We start from the raw sequence: 20,240 nt of genomic DNA on the forward strand, positions 1-20,240 counted from the left end.
CGACCCCCCAGGAACTCACGAGAGACCCTCCTTGCAGCAATCACACGAGGTTTATTGACAGGATAGGAGCCAGTGCACTGGGGCCGAAGCTCATTTCCCACGCAGGGGTAGAGAGTTCGACCCCGAGTAGCTGGGAGAAGGGGTATTTAAGGGAAAAAAACACAACCCAGTAATCCAAAGGGGGGTAGGGAGGGCGTCATTGGAAAATTCCAAAAATACCAGTGATCATCGAAAAATTCTGAAAATACAAGTGATAATCACGGGGGACAATTCCCTGTTTCTCAAGATCATAATCTAACTTTACCTTCAGCTAGTTCCTGAAACAAAGTCACTGAACTGGTTAATCTAGATTTTTGATGGTTCTCTCCCTGCTTAGATTTTTGGCTCTATTTTTTCTGCTAGAGGGGTATGGATTTATCCAGGCCTTTCTTTTCCCCACTATTTTTTCTAGTGCCTAGTTCTAATCATAGAACTAGATTTCAGTATCTTTTTAACCTTGTAAAGCACTATATCTGAACAGCACTTATTCTTTCTCTAATGAAGGTAATTAGTTTTAATTCATTAAAGTACTGAGGGGCCTGTATTAGGGCAGCTACCCCGAGGCCCAGGATTACTGCTAGTGTCAGAGAAATAGGTTCTCGTCGAAAGTGAGTTGGGTGCTTGTCAAACTCATCTTCGAGCGTGTTAGCTGGATGATAAAAGACCCTAGGTACCAGTTGTACAAGCACACAGTAGTCTTTAGCGTCATTAAAAACCGATGTCGACACGCAAGGTGTCAGGCTTGTACTACAAGCTCACCATTTATCTAAACCGGGAACCAAGAACCTGGTGTCAGGAGTCTTAGGGTTCTTAAGAGTCTCGTTACATAACCTCAGAAAGAGTTAGCCTATGATTAGTCCCCCAAACACAGGCCTCCTGACTGGTGGTGTTGTTAAAAGCCCCAGATACTGCAGTTTGGGCCATTCAGGAGCTCGCTTCACATGGGAGTGTGGATCCAGACAGAAATACATACTTCTTTCAGTTGTTCCCAGATCTGGCGTCTCACCATTTCAAGGGCCTTTAGGTGGACAAATAAAGGTTCTAGAAAGAATAGCATCAGGATTATACACTCCACCCGACTCAGTGAGCGGTGGCAGTCCCCCACATAGGATCTCATAAGGAGTGAGTTTAAATCACCCTGGGGTGTTCTGAACCCAGAACAGGGCAAAGGGAAGGAGGGTTGTCCAGTCATTCCCGCAGGTCTCTAGGGCCAATTTTGTCAGGGTCTCTTTTAGGGTTTTATTTATCCTTTCTACCTGACCTGAGCTCTGGGGTCGGTAAGCACAACGTAATTTCCAATTGATCCCCAGTTGGGTGGCCAGTCCCTGACTTACCTGGGCAACAAAGGCAGGTCCATTATCAGACCTGATTACCTTGGGTATCCCAAACCTTGGGAAGATTTCTTTTATGATCTTCTGAGCCACCACATTGGCTGTCTCAGCCCTGGTAGGAAAAGCTTCTACCCAGCCTGAAAAAGTATCTATAAAAACTAATAAATACTTTTTTTACCATATCTGGATGGCTTAATTTCTGTAAACTCTACCTCCCAGTAGGCCCCACGGCACTCACACCTGAGCCTCTTCCCAGGAGTATGTATGGAGTGCCTGCATTAATCATAGCACAGGCCTTGCAGCTTTTGATTGCTTTTTCTGCCAAGTCAGAGAGTCCCATAACGTATTAGTCGGAGGACCTAACCACATCTTTTAGTTTCTTGGCCCCCATGTGGGTCAGGCCATGTAAGTTGGTAACATACTTTTTGTGGGAGGACTAGCTTTCCTCCTTCTGTCTCTACTGCCCCATATGGGGTTCTTTACCAGTCCTAATTTGCCCATAATTTGATAGTCCTCGGGGGTGTACCCAAAGTTGGTTTCACTGATATCATTATAATCTTTAGGTCCTTTGGACTGCCAGGATCATTGCTCCTTGGGCCATCTGTTTAGCAGTTAGGTCTTCCATCTGATTTCCTTTAGCCACAGCATCTTGAGCTTTTTGGTGTCTTGGACAATGTATGATGGCTACCTTCTTTGGCAAACGTATGGCCTCATGGAGGCTCAAATTTTCTTTTTTCTTTTTTATGTCTTTTCCTGCAGATGTTAATAGTCCTCTGTGTCTGTATATTGCTCTGTGTACATGGGCAGTGGCAAAAGCATACCTGCTGTCAGTGGATGTCGATAGACTTCCTCTCTGTCCTTGGTAGAGCTTGTATCAAAGCCACGAGTTCGGCTTTCTGGGCCGATGTCCTTCAGGGAGGCTACTGGTCCAGATTACTTGCTTCCTGTCCACCACTGCTACCCCTGCCTTCCGTTTACCTTCAAACACAAAACTGCTGCCGTCCATCCGTATACCAGCTCAGACTCCCAGGCCAAGGATGATCCTTCAGATCATTTTGGGTACCAGCTTCTTCTGCCAAAATGTCAGTGCAGTGATGGATAGGTGAGGTGTCATCAGTCTCAGGCAGTAGGGTAGCGGGATTGAGGACAGCACGGGGAGCGAAGGTCACCAGTTCAGTCAACAAAAGGCTTTGATTCCCTCCGGCCCGGTTTGAGTAAACCTGATCTGGGCCTTCAACTTTGTTAACAAGTCTCTTTGTAATAAAGGCCTGGGACACTCAGGGATAACCAGGAAGGAATGAGTCACTTGTCCTCTCCCCAAATCTACAGTTCGCAAGGTGGTCCACAGATATTGTTTCTATCCAGTAGCTCCAATTACTACAGTCTTTTTATTCTTTAGCTTCCCCAATGGTTATTACAGCACAGAGTGCTCAGCCCCTATGTCCACTAGAAAATCCATAGGGGTCCCCTCCTCAGTCAAGATTACCCTATGCATGGGTGAGGGGGTCTGAGCCCCATCCCTCTAATCATGTTCTTCTAGAGCCAGTATCTTAGAGGCCCTTCCTTTCTTCTTTGGGCATTCTCTTGTCCAATGTCCTTTTTCTTTGCAATAAGCACATCATTCTTTGTCCAAGGGGCGTCTCTGTCCATCTTCACTCATCTTTGGTCTTCTGTTGCCCAGGTTCCCTATCTGTCTAGGTCCTGTCTTCCCTTTCTCTCATACCACTGCGGCCAAAATTTTATCAAATTTCTCTCTTGTCTATGATCCCGTCGGTCTTCTTTTTCTTCTGCCTCCCACCTCTCTCTCTCTCTCTCTCTCTCTCTCTCTCTCTCTCTCTCTCTCTCATTTCTCTTCCTAAGTCTCTCACTTATGAAACACTTTCTCTACCTCCTTAACCAAATCCTGCAAGGTATAATCCTGCAACCCTTCTAACCATTGTAACTTTTCTTAATATCTGATGCTGACTGTCCTATGAAGGCCATAGCTACCACTGACTCTCAGAGGTTGGGTCAAAGGGAGTATACCGCCTGTCAGCCTCCTTTAAACATTCAAGAAACACAGATGGTGGTTTAAGTAGCCCCTGAGACCTGCCATGAGAGCCCCGCGGCAATAGACTGTCAGCGGCTCCCTACCTGCTTTAAGTTTGACCTTGAAAACACACATAGGGAATTAGATAAGGCCCATTCCTGTTTACACATTTTTTTTTAACCAAAATCTCTCTTGCTTTTTAGACAACATACCAAAAAATCTCTCTTGCCTTTTAGACAACATAAAAACTCTTACCAAAGTCTTTTCTTGTGGTTTTTCTCAGTGGGGATGTATAGCTACATTTTAAACAAGAACAGCACATAAAATCCTGTACCAGTGTGAAACATTTGAGACCAGCAATGGGTCTTTTTTTTTTAACATTAACCAACAATAATTTGTAACCAGCCCCTATAAATGATAACAGATACTTATAATACTTATAACCCATAGGATCTGAAAGAGTTCTTCACCCGCAGACCCAAGCCTTGGTCAGCTTTGACGAGAGGTTTGAGACGTGCAGCTCCCAGGGCAGCACAGGGGGCCAGGGTGGTATGCAGCACTGGGTAAAAAGATTGTTAACCTCTTTAGCCCATAGCAATTACCCTCAGATTTTTATTTAGTGTTTGAAATCCTATTGGGGTACATTTGCCTTCTACAGCTGTGTCTGGCAGCCTTGATACCTTGTAGCAGCAAAGCTGAATAGCCCAGCCATCCATACAAGAATGCTGCCCTGCAGTCACATGCTTGGGGCCAAGGCTGACTCTTTTTTTTTTTTGATGAAATATACCACTATGCTTATGGTCCTATCTCTGAAGTCTTGTAAGTGATTACAATATCAAAGTCAAAAGATGTCATGATTTGAGTATATCAGCATCAGTCTAATTCAGGACAAAAGCACAACACACATTACACAGACATACAGGACAATGGCGCCAATCAAAACAAAGACATAGCTTCAAGCTACTTTGCAGGTGTTGGTGGAAGAATTGTCTGTATTCTGTCAATCATGTTTTAAATAAATGCTGGTTGGCCAGGCGGGAAGTATAGGCTGGTCAACCAGATAGGCAGTAGAGGTGGAACAAAGAGAACAGGAGTATTCAGGGAAGCAGGAAGCTCCTCCCCCATTTCTTCCCAGATCATGGAAGAATCAAGATGTAACCTGCCTGGCTGAGAAAAGGAACCGAGCCATGTGGCTAACATAGAAAGAATAATGAGTTAATATACGTTACAAGAGCTAATAAGTAGCTCGAGCTAATGGGCCAATCAGTTTATAATCTTATGGCGACCTCTGTGTGATTTTCTCTGGGACCAAACGGCTGGGGGACCTGGCGGGACAGAAACCCCAATAAGCAGCCTGGTCTTCATGTTACAGAATGGCACCCAACGTGGATGACTGCATCCACATAAAGCTTGAGACAGCTTGGGAAGTAATTCTAGAACAAAATGACAGTATTGTGCATGGATTCTTGGTAGCAGCAATTTCTTGGGTCTGCTCTGCTTGCTAGGGTCAAGCAAGTGCTCTCATTTAAGAGAGGCTTCCTGACTCAGCTTTAGCTGCAAAACCTTATAGCTCTTTAAAGAGATTCTGCCATGAAACACTTAAACGGTGTTGATGAAAAGCTGAATGCAAGCTTTTCAGTTTTCAGCCATAGCAGGAAAAAAGCTATGCCGTTTTAAAATGCTGACTTTCTGGGTCGACCTGCCAGGGCTAACTCTGACTTTTCCAGGGAGTTGGCCCAACTATGAAACATTTGAATGTGGTCTGTGAGCAGAATGCTGCAGCTTGCTTGTTGGCAGGGACCTTGAAACACCACAGAGTTGTGGTGATAAACGTGGCTACAGCTGGTACCTCAGCCATGAGGCTGAAATCTCAGAAAGGTAAGAAATGGGCTGGATCCAGCCGTCAAAGCCACGGCTTTAATTCTCTCCATACTGCTTAGTAAATTAAAGCCTCATGTGGTCCGAAAAAGAGAGAGAGAGATTCAGTAAAGAGAGATTCAAAGATGAAGAAAACCTCTAAATGGTTTACTATGTGTTAAAAATACATGTAGGCTAAAGGTTAAAGTCTTTAAAAAAAAAGAAAGAGAATAGTTGGGTGTGGTGGTACACACTTTTAAACCCAATGCCTAGGAGGCAGAGGCAGACAGATCTCTGAGTTCAAGGTATGGTAGTACACACCTTCAATCTCAGCACTGGGGAGGCAGAGACTGGCAGATCTCTGTGAGTTCAAGGACAACCTGGTCTATACACTTATTCCAGGACAAAGATATACAGAGAACCTGTCTCTAAAAGTAAAAGTAAAAATAAAAGAAATAGAGGTTAAAGTAACGCCACATAAAGATGGAAAATATACAGAGAATTTTGATACTGTGTGCTATTATGCTCTCTTTGAATTGTTTGAATGCTGAGGAAGGAGCAACAGCTGCTAAAAGATATTTGTTTATAAATACTTCTGAATTAATCCCAGATAGGTATTTTGAAAATACCTTGACTTCAAAACTGAAGTCAAAAGGTATGTTACTTTGGAGAAGAGGATTTGCTTTTGTTTCCACAGGAAATAAGAGGCTGTGGATTCATTCTGAGTTAAGAAAAATCAGGTTTGATCAAGGAAGAGCACCTGAGAAATCTCCGGTAGGAACAGCTGGCCCAGATGTCTGAGTTCTAAATCCAGAACAGATTCAAGATCCTGCCTGAAATGATCAAGCCTCACAGGATACTCCAGTCAGGACTTGATCATAACTTTAAGCTTTCTTTAGGTCCCCATAAGATTATCAGTGCCCCTGACTGGCTGAAAGGTGAAAATAGCCTGGAAAACTACACCCACATTCCCAAAAAATGGACTTTGGGTATCTTCCTTTGTTTGTTTTTTTTTTTGTTTTTTTTTTGTTTTTTTGTTTTTTTTTAAAAAGAGGGGGAAGTGGTGTCAGAGAATTGTCTATATTCTGTCAATCATGTTTTAAATAAACGCTGATTGGCCAGGCAGGAAGTATAGGTGGGTCAACCAGATAGGAAGTAGAGGTGGAGCAAAGAGAACAGGAGTATTCTGGGAATCAGGAAACAGATAATGTATCACCTACAAGTGGGTCTTCGGAGACGAGGGTGGTTGCCAATCCCAGGACGAGCCCCCAAATGAAAGGCCTCCAGAGCAGGGAGACTCTCACTCAAGTCTCAGGATAACACGACCCCCCAGGAACTCACGAGAGACCCTCCTTGCTGCAATCACACGAGGATTATTGACAGGATAGGAGCCAATGCGCTGGGGCTGAAACTCATTTCCCACGCAGGGGTAGAGAGTTCGACCCCGAGTAGCTGGGAGAAGTAGTTTTTAAAGGAAGAAACCATCCAAAGGGGGTGGGCGGGGGCGTCATTGGAAAATTCTGAAAATACCAGTGATCATTGAAAAATTCTGAAAATACCAGTGATAATCACAGGGGGGTAATTCCCTGTTTCTCAAGATTATAATCTAACTTTTCCTTCAGCTAGTTCCTGAAACAGAGTCACTGAACTGGTTAATCTAGACTTTTGATGCTTCTCTCGCTGCTTAGATTTTTGGCTCTATTTTTTCTGCTAGAGGGGTCTGGATTTATCCAGGTCTTTCACTTCACACTTTCAGAATTCTCTCCTGCAATTTGATCTGCCAATCTCTCAGATCAAGGTCATGAACAACCGAGTTCACATTCATATTCTTATTTTCAGTGGGGAGGTCAGGGGCTGCAGCTCAGGGCACATGGAGTGACCTGATGGGGATGTGCCCTCCTGCCTGGCTGGACGAGGAATTTGGCTGGGAAGAGAGCACAGGGCAGTACAGGGACGGGATCCAGGTATAGAGGGGTGATGTGGGCTCCCCAGTTCTTCACATTGTTCCCACAGGAGAAAGTAGACAGCTTCAGACATTTGTTGATTCTTGATTCAGAACAAGTCCCTGTGAGGCAGCAGTCTGAACTAGGAACTAAGAGTCATGAACAGTCAATATAAAGACATCTCAAAGGCCTGCTGTGACTCTTTCAAATGTCTGAATGCTGAGAATCCCTGGGTCCCAGTCCTCTCCTCTTTACCTCACCCCAGCCCCAATCCCAGGCCCTCAGGGTGTCACCTTTTCAAGCCTTCAGAGACAAGACATAGCTCTGGGCACTGCCCCTGTGTGCAGAAGAAGAAAGGACAAGGCACATTCAGGAGACTGAGAGGTTGTGGCTGGAGGAATTAGGGGCTGGCTGGATTCCCACAAGCTCAACTCCATCCCAAGGATCTCAGGAACAATCCTGCTCCCCAAACTTACCTAAAACATTAGCATAGTCCCCTTCTTTTCCACCTGTGAGAAGAAAGTCTGTGAGAAACCAGAAAAGACTGCAACTCAAGAATGTTTTCAGAACTGACAGCAGACCCACCAGGTTAGAGACAAGGGCAATGAGGGGTGTAAACTTGTTTCCCATTAATGAGGCAGAGCACACTTCTGAAAGGGGCAGAGAGAGAACTCAGACCCTGCCCTTTCCTACCTGTGTTTCTCCTCCTCTTCCTCACAACAGCCACCACAGCCACCACAGCTACAATGAAGGTCACAGTTCCAAGGAGAACCAGACCAGCAATGACTGCCATGATGTGGACCGTGGACTGAGGAGGCTCTGGGAAGGGAAGGACAGGAAGAGAGGTGAGGGTCATGACCCCAGCTCTCAGCCCTGACCCTGGTCACGGGACTGCAGAAGGCTCCTTCTTTCACTGACCCCAGCACTGCACCCACTCCCTCCTTACCCCATCTCAGGGTGAGGGGCTCAGCCAGCCCCTCATGGTGCACATGGCATGTGTATTTGTGCTCCTCCCCAGAAGGCACCACCAGAGATGCCCACTTCTGGAAGGTTCCATCCCCAGAAGGTCTGGTCTCCACCAGCTCTATGTCCTGAGTCTGTTCCTCCTCCTCCCTCTGCCAGGTCAGGGTGATGTCAGCAGGGTAGAAGCCCAGGGCCCAGCACCTCAAGGTGACATCACCTTTAGGTTCAGGATGCCAGGTCACGTGTGTCTTTGGGGGGTCTGAGGGAAAGAGTTGTGAAGATGAGACATCTTTCTTTCTTCTGGGGACTCAGCAGTGTCCATGTGACCATTCTGGGAGTGGACAGGGAACTGGACAGGATTAGGGTGCCCTGATATTAGTAGACCCTAGCTAGAGCACAGGGGTCATGTGCTCTAGGGATGCTCTAAGATGTGAGTGACAGTTTGGGGTAGGAGGCTTCAGGGCTCTGCAGACCGATGGAGGGGAAGGGATTCTGGTCCTGAGCTGAGTGAGGGCCAGGAGACTCTGAAAAGCTGGAGTCAGACTCCAGAGACACCGAGGGTGACCACAGAGGAGGCCTGAGAGAAAAAGCTCCTGTGGGTCCAGGGCCATCGTCAAGGCTGACCTGCTGTAAAAGGGCTAGTCTCCCAATGGGAAAAGCAGCCTGGAGTCTCCCTCTTCTTATTCCTTAGCCCGGTACTTGCTGGATAGTGTTCTTCCTCTAAGGATACCCTAAGTCTTTCCCCCACACTACCTAGGAAAAGCGAGGGTGAGTCTCCAGGTACCTGAGCGCAGCAGGGTCGCGTTCCCCAACTGCAGGTATCTCTGAAGCCAGTTTATGCACCCGCCCAGCAGGTAAGCTCTCTGGTGGTCGGCCTCCTCTACCTTCTCTGACTTGCGCTTAGAGATCTGAGAGGCTGTGTCAGTTGCGGTCCAGGAGCACAGGTCCTCATTCAGGGAGATATAATTCCGGCCATCGTAGGCCTCCTGACAGTACCCGCGGAGCAGGCGTCCATCTGGACCCATGTCACAGCCATACATCCACTGTAGAGTGTGAGGTTCTGGTGGGGACACAGTGGTTAGCGCCACCTTGCGGCCACCCTGTCCCCTGTCAGTGCATCCACAGCCCGACCTTTCAGAAACAAAAGTGCAACTGAAACCTGAGCCAAACTCTGCGGGGTCCTTCCTGTTTGCGGGTCTGGGCAGGTGTTAGGACGACCCAAGTCCGTCCCAGGGGAGATGGAGGGGTCGTATCTCTGATCGGGGCCGCGGTCACTCACCATCGTCACTCTGATTGTAGTAGTCGCGCAGGGTCTGGAGATTCAATTTGAAGTTCTTCCCTGTCTTCCTGGCTATCCAAGTCTCCCTCTCCCAATACTCCGGCTCTTCCTGCTCCATCCACAGCGCCCGCGGCTCCATCCTCGGAGTCTCCGCTTCGCTATCGAAGCGCACGAACTGCGTGTCGTCCACGTAGCCGACAACGATGAACCGCGGCTCCCGGAGGCCGGGCCGGGACACTGCAGTGTGGAAATACCGCAGCGAGTGCGAGCCTGGGGGGCGGGGCGGCGCGGTGAGACATCGACCCTGCTCCCGGGACCAGGTCCCGGGTGAAGGCAGGGGAGACAGGAGCTAGGGTAGTAAGATGTGTTTACGGGGTACTGCCCCCACCCGGCTCCCTGCTCCGTCCCGCAGAGTCTCCCCACCCCTTACTCACTAGCCCCTGTCTGGACCAGAAGTAAGGTGCTTGCTAACAGCTTGAACCGGGAAGTAGAAGACCTTTTCCTCAGTACAGTGACCTGTGAAGGGTGTAGAAGCGATTCCTGTCAACTAATTTACTTGGAACCTCTGTGCCACTGATTGGTTTGTCTAGAAACTTGGTGTACAATGAGAGCTGTGAGTTCATTTGTGTCCAGAGAAAGGAACACGACCGGAGTTGAAAGTGGAGTTATGTATATGGAAAACATTGCCGGACATTGTTCTGGCGTCTTTTTATAAAGAAAATGCTGTCAAAAGTCACTGCATGACCTAGGACTTTAACCGGACCCATGTCCTCTTCACTCTGGGGCAGCTGTGAATGTCCTGGATAGTGTGGGCACCTGGTCCCCTACCCAGCCCGGCCAACCCGTTACCGCCCATCCGCACGAACAGTCCCCAAAGCAAAGCAAAATTCAGACAGCCACAATCTCCTGCGGAATCTCGGACACTGGAATCAGCGGAGATTCAGGACCTTTTGCAGGGCGTGAGGGGTCGTAACCCCCAACCCGGAAATTACTCACCACCCTGACTCTGGTTGTAGAGGTGGAGCAGGTTCTGAAGGCAGGTTTGGAAATTTTGTCTGTGCTCCTGTGGTTTCCCAGTGCTCCAGCTCCTTCTGCTTGCTCCACTCTCTGTACACAGGACTCAATGCACTTGAACTCCATTGTTGTCCCTGTAGCCTGAAGCAATGAAGGGTAGGATGGCAGGACACAGCAGTGGCAAAAAAGGGACGCAGAGCCTGGGAGCAGCACACAGTGAGATCCGGACCATCCTCCCTAGACAAACCTGGAAGAAAGAGAGAGCAAGATTGAAATCACCAGGTTTTTATACTTCCCAAACCAAACTGCAGCTTTATGCTCTGAGAACCTGAAAGCCACTTCTGAGGACTTGGGACTTTGTCCTCACTCAATAAAGCTAGGTTTCTCTCTCTCTCTCTCTCTCTCTCTCTCTCTCTCTCTCTCTCTCTCTCTCTGTGTGTGTGTGTGTGTGTGCATAAAAAGCATAAGAAGACTAAGATCTGTATGGATGAACAGCTCTAAATGTTAAAAGACCTGAGAAATGAACAGCACAGCAGGAAGGGGAGTTGGTTGCTCCAGGCACGTTAGATCAGGACTTATTAGCTCTGTGGTGAAAACATCTTCTCACATCTCAGCAGACAGGCAGACATTAGATCCACACAGGAAGAAGACTCCTAAGGAATTAGGGGACAGAGCAGGAAGTCACACCGACAAGGGAGGAAGCTGCAGCATGAAGGAAATATCAAGAAGCCAAGAATCTGGTACCAGGGAGCAGGACTGTTCTTCCCAGTGCAGATGGAGCCCTTGAGGAATCTATTAGGAACCAGTGCTGGTGACTGGGGAGAGCGCTGTGCAGAGCTTGTTGAGAGGAGGTGCAGTCTTGTCCAGGAGACAGGAGAGGTGGGAAGAGGAGGTGTTCTCATCGATTAAACTAACACTTTTTATTAATGTTTTTTCAGACATGATAAGGACACTTGCCTGAGGTACTGTATGTGGCCTTGGAATTAGAGTGTCAGATAGAGAGAGAGAGAGAGAGAGAGAGAGAGAGAGAGAGAGAGAGAGAAGGGGGAGAGATGGATGGATAGAGAGAGAAAGAGACAAAGAAAGACAGAAGAGGAGGGTAGGGAGTGATGCAGAGAGGGAGGGAGGAAGGATTCTTTTTGTCTAACAGAGGGGTGGGCTGTCATGATGGAAATGCCCACAGAGTGGACTTTCCTGTGGCCTTAATACAACATGGGGTTTGAATCAAAAAGCCTACTTTTGGCGAGACTGCACTCTGTACTGAAACAAGAAGATATGAAGACAGGACATTCGTGTCCACGCAGCCGTGAGAATGCTGGAAGACACAAGTCCACCTTCGTAGGGAAATGTGTATGGAAATAGTTGTGGTGGTGCACACCTTTAATGCCAGCCCCTGGGAGGCAGCAGCAAGCAAGTCCCAGACCAGCTGAGTCTCCATAGAGTTTCAGGTCAGCCAAGGCTACCTAGTGAGACCTTGGAAGCTTCCACACTTTTCTGTGGACACTCTGAAAAGGAAAAGAGATAAGGAAAGCAGGAAGCTCCTGGACAACCCCCTCCTTGGTATTTAGGTGAAAGGTCAAGAATGTGCCACTCAGCGTAGCCTTATTTGAATTGACCAATGGAATGAATCCCCGTAACCACGCTGTTTTTGCTTCTGTACCCGCGCTTTTGCTCTCCTATAAGAACCCCTCACCCCCAACCTGGGGGGCGCGCAAGTCTTCCGAGAGACCTTGTCGCCCCAGGTACCTGTGTATTCGAATAAACCTCTTGCTGTTTGCAGCCGTAAGTGTGGCTTCGTCGGGTTTGTGGGTTCGGGGCCTCTCTCGCAAGGAAATCATCCCTCTTTCAACTCGAACCTCGAAACAGGCGCACGCTTTTCCTGACTCGAGCCCACTAGAATGGACGACTGTCCTAAGGGTTTAAACACATGACACACACACACAAATAGACTGGGCTCATCTGCCAAGGAATAAGTGGCAAATGGCAGCTTTATTAAGCATAAGTCGGGTATATATACTGTGGGGCAAAAGGACACCAGCCCCCCATCAGGATCAAGGAAAGAGAAAAGTCAGGGGGGCGCACCCAAGGTCAGAGAGCAGCTGAACAGAGAAAAGAGGAAGCCAGGTGGGCGTGCTCAGGCGGGAACCTTGCCTGCGGGCGAGAACCTTGCTTGCAGGTGGAATTACCATAACAGTAGAGGGAGAGTTCTCTCTAAGCTACACCCTTGGGCCTAAGGTGAAATTAACATAACAGGAGAGGGCAGTTCTATGCTACACCCTCAAGCTGATGCAGTGGAACCAGGAAGCAGAACAGCCCTGCATAGCGCCTGGGGGGGGAATGGGGACCTGTGTACCTACAAGACCTTATCTCAAAAATAAATGTATAAATGTATAAATAAAAAATAAAATAACAGTAATAAAAAGAAAAGCTGTGCATGGAGCAGACAGTTAACTGGGCCCATCAGTGCAGCTGCTGAGAAAGTGCAGCCTGCTTGGTCAGGAGTCAGGGCAGACAGGGTCAGCAGCCTCCCCCAGAGCTGAGCTGTGTGGTGGAGACCATGGGCCTCCTGGAGAAGGGAGGAGTTGGGGACAGAAATAGGCGGAAAACAATGAGAGTCCTAATGACTAAAAGTGACACCATACAGTGACTGGGAAGATCATAGAGACTGTGTGTCCAGGACATCTGTATCCTGGATGAGCCCTGTGTCTCTGGCGATGTCATAGTCCATGGTTTTAGTGACCTTTAGTTACCTGAGGCCTGAAGATAACAAGTCACACATTACAGTCGTAAACTATATTGCATTTTACATTTTGACCTTTCTGCCTACTGACATCTAATCTGCCCTCCAGTTTAAGTCACCGGGCACAGGCATCATCCTCTGTCCATGTCCACCTCGTCCACACTGCAGAGGGCAGAGGCACTCAGGGGCCAACTCAGTTTCAGATCCACTGTCCACACCATGCCCCGTCCACCTCCCTGCTCTCATCAGCTCCTGAGTCCTCTCTCCTTTCTAGCAGTGTGACTGCAGGGCGGCCAGTGTTGGGGTGTGGGGTTCATGCTTCGGGAAATTGTTCACTGCTTAATGTGCCTGATCTATTAGTTAAACTGGATCATAGGAGAGTCTGAACAGTAACACATGGAATGTGGGCATCCTTCACTGCTGGGCTGCATCCAGGCTACTGCAGGGTAGGCAGACAGCTGCCTTGAAGCTATGTTCTGGCTTCACACAAACTTAGGCTGTGGAAGGAAGGTCTTTGTCACACACAACTGCTGGGGCCAGGGATGCACCATCTGGGACAAACACTAGGAGACTGTGGGTCTAGCACATGGCTGTATAACCCATTCATTCACATAAGAAGAACACAGATTCCTGAGCTGTCAGGCTTGGTAGTGTGAGCTGCCCACTGCAGGAGAACACAGGAGCCTGGTCTCTGTGGGAGTCTGTGTGGTGCTTGCAGGCCAGCGCCTCTGCTTTATAGAGAAACCATCTCTGCATTGTGTTCCTGACCAGCTCAGACATCATGGGGATTTGGGGGTGGGGGTGGGAAAGAGCAAACAGCTGTAGTTATCCAGTGGTTTCCCCTCGGAATACCATCAGGAGAATTCTGGGCCAGGGATCAAGAAGGGGATGTTCCACACAGACCTCCATGCAGAGGATGGAGTCACGACAAATCCCAAGTCCTCAGAAGTGGCTTTTATGTTCTGAGGACTGAAGGTGGACTTTGGGCTGGGAAATGTAGACAAGTGGTTTCAATGTTGCTCTTTCTTGCTGCCAGGTTCCTCCTCACAACTACAGTAATTTCACCTCACACTCCAGGAACTCCCCTGGGCGTGAGTTCCTGGATAACATAATAAAAATTGCTATGATTGCAAGTTACAAAGTCTGCCTGACTTTGTGTGTCTGTGCTTTGATTCTATCTAGGCCTGAGCACTTGGACTTCCAAGCCCTGCGCTCTCCTGGGGCTGGTGGCAGCACTGGCCACAGTGGTAAGTGCAGGGTTGGGAGAGGGAAATGGGCTCTGCGGGGAGTGCGGGGGCGGCACCTGAGAAGTCCCCGCATGGCCCAGCAGGACCATTCTGCCCCTTCTCCACCCGCGTCCCGAACCCGCGCCTTGCTCCCCTCCTGACCCGAGGTCCTGCCTGGGGTCCCGGGAGCAGGGTCGGGGTCTCAGGGCGCGCCGCCCCCACGCTATCCCTCCATGCGGTATTTCTACACCGCCGTGTCCCGGCCCGGCCTCGGGGAACCCCCGTTTATGGAAGTCGGCTACGAGGACGACACGCAGTTCGTGCGCTTCGACAGCGACACGGAGACTCCGAGGATGGAGGCGCGGGCGTCGTGGGTAGAGCGGCCATAGTTTTGGGAGAGGAACAGACGGATCGCCAAGAACAGCTAGGAGATTTTCTGAGTGAACCTGGGGAACCTGTTCTGCTACTACAACCAGGGGGAGGGCGGTGAATAATGGCGGTTGGGGCGTGCGACCATCATGGATCACTTTAAAATTGATCCCATGTGCCAGATTCTTCCTGGAGATTTCGGACCCGCAGAGATGCTGGACAGGCGATGACATGGACCCACTTTCACTTTCAGTTTAGAGGAGTCGTCAGAGTGCAGGTGACGGGGGCGGGGCAGGTGGGCGGGGCTGACCAGGAGTTACTGCAGGTTCTCACTCAGGCCAGCCGGTGTAGAGCTGTGAGGTGGAGTTGGACGAGGTGGGGTTGGAGGGCTGTCTCCACGCCTGTATTAACAGTTAGCCTAAGAAGGCCGCGATTACATCGCCCTGAACAAGGACCTGACGACAGGGACGGCGGCGCAAGCCGGAGCAGGATGGTTTTTTGTAGAGAGAGACTGGATCTACCAGGAGAGCCCAGTGCTGGGAGTCTCTGTGCAGACACCCGGAGAATGGAAAGATTGTGCTCTTGCGCACAGCTCCAGGGGCCAAGGGCAACTCCTCCCTCTGCCCTCAGCCTGGGCTCAGTCCTGAGGAAGAGGAAACCCTTAGCTGGTGTCATGCCCCTGTCTCTTCTTGTTTTTAATTTTTTAAAAAAAAAGTTTATTACAAAAAAAATCACACACTGAAATTAACCAGAACAAAGGCTATACAGCTCAGTAAATTTCTATACAGTTACAGTAGTCCTTATGAACTTGTAGAGATTCTCTTTAGATTTTAAACATTCGTTATCAAATATAATTCATGCACTTATCCAGCACCTATATGCAAAAAAGAAAGAAAAGAGAAAAGGAGAAGTCCATGACAGATTTATAACTAGAAAACAATTAACTTTGTATCCTGCCTCATAACTCAAGTCCATTGCCTGCATTCAGTCTTCCTGTATCTCCGATATTTACGCGTTCATGCTTTACTGTACACCTGTGTGCACTTGTCTACACATAACCGTCTATTGTTGGCTATATCCCACATATGGGGAAAAACAACGTAGTTTTTTTATAAGATTGTGCGACCTCGATTAATAATATGCATGCTAAGTCGATCCATTTTCCTGAGTATTTTGTGATTACATTGATTAGAGCCGAACAGTATTCCATCTTATTTGTATAACAAATTTCCACTATCTATTCATCTGTTAATGGACACCTGGGTTAAATCCAATTCTTTACTCTCATCAATAAAGCAGTAATAAATGTGGGATGTAAATATCTGCCGAGGAGTAAAATAGCTGACTCGTATGGTAGTTCTATTTGAATGTTTTGAGTAATGTCCAAAATGACGGTATTAATTTACAAACACACACACACACACACACACACACGAGCAAGGACTCCCCTCCCTCCACTTCCTCTCCAACATTTGCTGTCAGATTTGTTGATGACAGCCTTTCTGACTGGGGTGAAGTGCTGTCTCTAAGCAGTTTTATCATTTTTATTTCATTCTTTCATGTGGATGAGGGTTTTGCCTGCATGTGTGCATGTGCACCACGTGTGTGCCTGGTGTCTGAGCTCAGAAGAGGGTGTCAGGTCCCTGGGGTTGGAGTTACACACAGTGCATCTAACCCAGGTCCTCTGCAGAGCATCAAGTGCCTTCACCTCTGAGCCAACTCTCCAGTCCCTCAAAGGAGTTTAATCTGCATTGTCATGAAGTTTAGAGATACTGCACATAGTAAAAAAGATTAGTGGCCACTTGTGTGTTTTTCTTTTATTAAGACAACATCTGTTCAGTTTCCTCACCCATTAGTTGATTGGCAAGGTTGGTTCCTTGGTATTTAGTTTCTGCAGTTCTTCCTAAATTGAGACTCTAGTCCCTGCCTGCAGTCCAGCTGGTACAGGTCTCCTCCTTCTGTTCTCTCTGCTGGTTGTGTCCTATGCTGTGGAGAGAATTTATTTTCATGTTGATGCGTGGCTTCATTTTCATTGTCTTATTTTTAAGTTTTTGCCCAATCCAATATCTGGAAGAAAATCCCTGTTTTCTTCTTGAACTAGAGTTTTTCATGTTTTAACATTTCCAAGTTGACTTTTGTACAAGGTAAAAGGAGAGCATCTGAATTCATCTTCTCGGGTAGGAAAACGATGTTGCAGCATCGTGTGTAGAATGGGCTCTCTTCACTGTGTGCTTTGAATTCTTTGTGGAAAACTGAGTGTGCAAAGCTTTGTCATTTTATCTCCAGGGTCTCAATCCCAGGCCCTCGATTTTCCTGTCTAGTTTATGTCAGTTCCAGGCTGTCTCTGTCACTGAAGCTTTGCAGTAAAATGTGAGGTTGGGAGTGGAGCAGCTGCTGGTTGTTTGGCAGCTCATGGTTTTGTCACTGCATGTAAGTTCTTGTCGTTCTTTCTCAAACGACGGAATATGTCAGAGTTTTCATAGTATTGCATTAAATCTGAATATTAAGTGTGATAGTATGGGCTTTTTACAATATTAACTCTGCCAGTTCAGGAGCATGGATTGTCTCCCCTTCCTCTAACACCCTCTACTGTGATTTCCTGTGTCAGTGTCTAGTGTTTTCATTGCAGACTTCTTTCTTTGGTTACAGATATCTCTAGACATTTGATTATAGTGGAGTCACGTTTATTATCGTACATTTCCTCAGATACACTGCTGGCACAAATGAAGGCTACTTTTTAAATAGTGATGTTGTATCTGGAAACCACAGGTGTTTATTAGGTCTCAGAGTATTCATATGGACTCAACAGGATCTTCTAAGTAAAGAATCATGTTGTCTGGAAACAGAGGTAGTGTGACTTCTTCCTTTTCTGTTTTCATCCCGTTTATGTCTATTGTCTGTGTAATTCTGGTAGCTTATATAAATCATCACTGTATCAGATAGGATGGTGGAGACTGCACTCTCTTGTCTCCTCCTGGCTTTAGTGGAAACTCAGTCTGTCTCTCCTTCTGACATCATATCCACCTTTCCGCTGTCTCTCACATGTGGGAGGTGGAAAGTTCTTTTTGATCTCCTTACCTTTAGCTTAGACTGACTCTCCCAGGACTCACCCTTCTGTCAGGACAATTCAGAGTGTGTCTCCAGAGGGAAGGAGAGAAGGTCCTGAAATGACCAAGGCAGTTGACCTTCAGTCTGCAGTCCTGCGGGCCACAGCATGCCACACGCCCAGTTCTCAGCTCACACACAGGGTCTCTTGAGTCATCAGTGAGACTGAATCCCTCAGCTCCACCCAGTCAGGAGCAGAAGGCCATTTTTCCTGTTGTTAAACCCAGAGTTCTATGACCCTGGGCCACTGTCCTCTGGTTTAATGGTTGCTGCCTTTGAAACCACCCTAGGCAGCAACTGCAACTCCGCCTCTACAAGCAGCAGCTGGGCCACGAGAGCCGCAGCCTGAGGAAATTCTGTTCCCTCAGGCACCGACTCTTTCAAAGCTACTAAGAGAACTTATCTAGATCTCTGTTCCACTAAAGAACTCAGGATTCAAAGTCTGGGGTAGAATCCTCTTCCCAGGGGGGCTGAATAGCAAGCAGCTCACCTAGCTCACCTCTCTCACCTCCCAAGAAGCCCTCCTGCTGCTTCTGGCCCCTCCTTACAACCCCTTCTCCACCTGGCTCCTCCTCACAACTTCCTGTCAGCTGGTAGCTGACCCAGCCTCTGGATCACAGGTGAGTTGTATTTAATCAGACACATCTTTGCGTCATTAAGCAAATGTCCCAGAGCAGAAACAAAAAAAAAACTTAATTTCTATAACACTGGGCTCTTTCACCCACATATAAAATTAACTTGAGATGAGATTATCCAGGACCCTGTGTCTAAGTTCCAGGGGACTTTCACCCCTCCCTCACCCAGTTTCTGACCCTTCCCAGGAAGGTCTAATGGACACTGCTGGAGTCTCCAGGGAGAATGCAAAACACCTGACATTTCCAACTTTCCTCCTCAGATCTTCCAGAGATCCATGTGACCCATCATCCTGGATATAAAGGTGATATCACCCTGAGGTGCTGGGTCCTGGGATTCTACCCTGCTGATATCACCCTGACCTGGCAGAGGGAGGAGGAGGAACAGACTCAGGACATGGAGCTGGTGGAGACCAGGCCTGCAGGGGAAGGAACCTTCCAGAAATGGGCATCTCTGGTGGTGCCTTCTGGGAGGAGCACAAATACACATGCCATGTTCACCATGAAGGGCTGCCTGTGCCCCTCACCCTGAGATGGGGTCAGGGAAAGCTGGAGTCTTCTACAGACACTCAGCAGGCTGAGGCATCATAGCTTCAGCCCTGACCCTCACCTTCTCTTGCCTTCCCTCCTAGATCCCCCCCCCCCAGTCCACCATCACCATCATGACTATTGTTGGTGCTGTCCTTGGAGCTTTGGTCTTAGGTTTTATCGTTGGTGTGATGATGTGGATGAGGAAGAACACAGGGTCTGCATTTGTTTATTTTCTGTTTTTGTATTCAGCACATTCAAGAAGGGTGCACACTCACACAACACACACACACACACACAACACACCCTGCCCATCTCTAGGTCTCTATGGTGACAATCACCTACTGTAGGGAAATGTTCATAACCCTGGTGCTGGAGGTGACGGGGACCTGATCCTCAGAGGTCAGAGGGGAAGGTCCCTGCTGAGCACAGACCCCCAGCCTGGCATTGGCTCTCTCCCTGCACACCTCCTTCTCCTGCCTGCTGACCTTCCCTGGTCTGCAGTCACAATTCTGAAAACTCTCTGGGGCCCAGGACTTCCCTGGTCTCTCACAGCTTTTCCTCTCACAGGGGGTAAAGGAGGCAACTTTGCTCCTGCTGCAGGTCGGTGTGTCAGGGGAGAATCCTCCCTGAGGAACTGGAGTGGAGGCTGAGCTGATGATTTCTCCTCCAGCCCCACCTGTCAATCTCGCGACTTTGGTTATTTCTGCCGCAGACAGGGACAGTGTTCAGAGCTCTGTCTTCTCTCTGGAGGCTTGAAAAGTTGACACCCAGGGACCTGGGGTCGGGGCTGAGGCAAGGAGGTGAGGACTGGGTCTCAGGGCCTCTCTGATTTAGACTTCTCTGAGTGGTGACCTTTGGGAGGTCCTTATAGTGACTTTCATGACTCTTTTTCTTTATCTTGGAACAGCTGCCTCGTGGGCCTGAGCCACCAGTTCTGACTTAAGGACAAACAAATTCTCTGTGGACAGCAATGTCTGAGGGTTTCTGCTTTTCCTGTGCAGGCAATGAGAAAAGCTGGGGACCAATCCCAGCCCTGTCCAGCAGGACCCTGCCCCTGCCCTTTCCCTGCTCCCTTCCTCAGCCAACCATCCTGGTCCACCACAGGCAGGAGGGGACATCTCTATTCCTGTCACCTCCAACAGGTTGCCCTGAGTTCCAACCCTCGTGTTCCCCACTGAACAT

The 20,240-nt window shown here is 48.3% G+C and overlaps 2 protein-coding genes across 4 annotated transcripts in view; one reads left to right on the plus strand and one right to left on the minus strand.

Moving 5' to 3' along the window:
* LOC148119248 (H-2 class I histocompatibility antigen, Q10 alpha chain-like) overlaps positions 1-20,240 on the plus strand; it is a gene marked incomplete at its 3' end in the record, with an annotated part of 148,002 nt that overhangs the window by 40,478 nt on the left and 87,284 nt on the right. The window lies entirely within an intron of this gene.
* On the minus strand, positions 32-10,770 carry LOC148119251 (H-2 class I histocompatibility antigen, D-37 alpha chain-like). Of its 3 annotated transcripts, none has more exons than XM_087898633.1 (9): positions 10,438-10,770; positions 9,876-9,957; positions 9,442-9,711; positions 8,947-9,222; positions 8,146-8,421; positions 7,893-8,018; positions 7,676-7,708; positions 7,493-7,536; positions 32-1,080 (listed from the first exon to the last, which is right to left on the minus strand). In XM_087898633.1, exons 1-8 carry the CDS (start codon positions 10,579-10,581, stop codon positions 7,505-7,507), a joined length of 1,239 nt encoding a protein of 412 aa, XP_087754759.1. In that variant the 5' UTR covers positions 10,582-10,770; the 3' UTR covers positions 32-1,080; positions 7,493-7,504. The 3 variants fall into 3 exon arrangements, with proteins under 3 accessions (XP_087754759.1, XP_087754758.1, XP_087754757.1); XM_087898632.1 differs by lacking the exon at positions 32-1,080 and adding an exon at positions 4,374-7,348; XM_087898631.1 differs by lacking the exon at positions 32-1,080 and having other exon boundaries at positions 4,374-7,536.

The sequence above is a fragment of the Myodes glareolus genome, chromosome 18, assembly GCF_982192425.1.
Source record: "Myodes glareolus chromosome 18, mMyoGla1.1, whole genome shotgun sequence".
Classification (NCBI taxonomy): Eukaryota; Metazoa; Chordata; class Mammalia; order Rodentia; family Cricetidae; genus Myodes; species Myodes glareolus.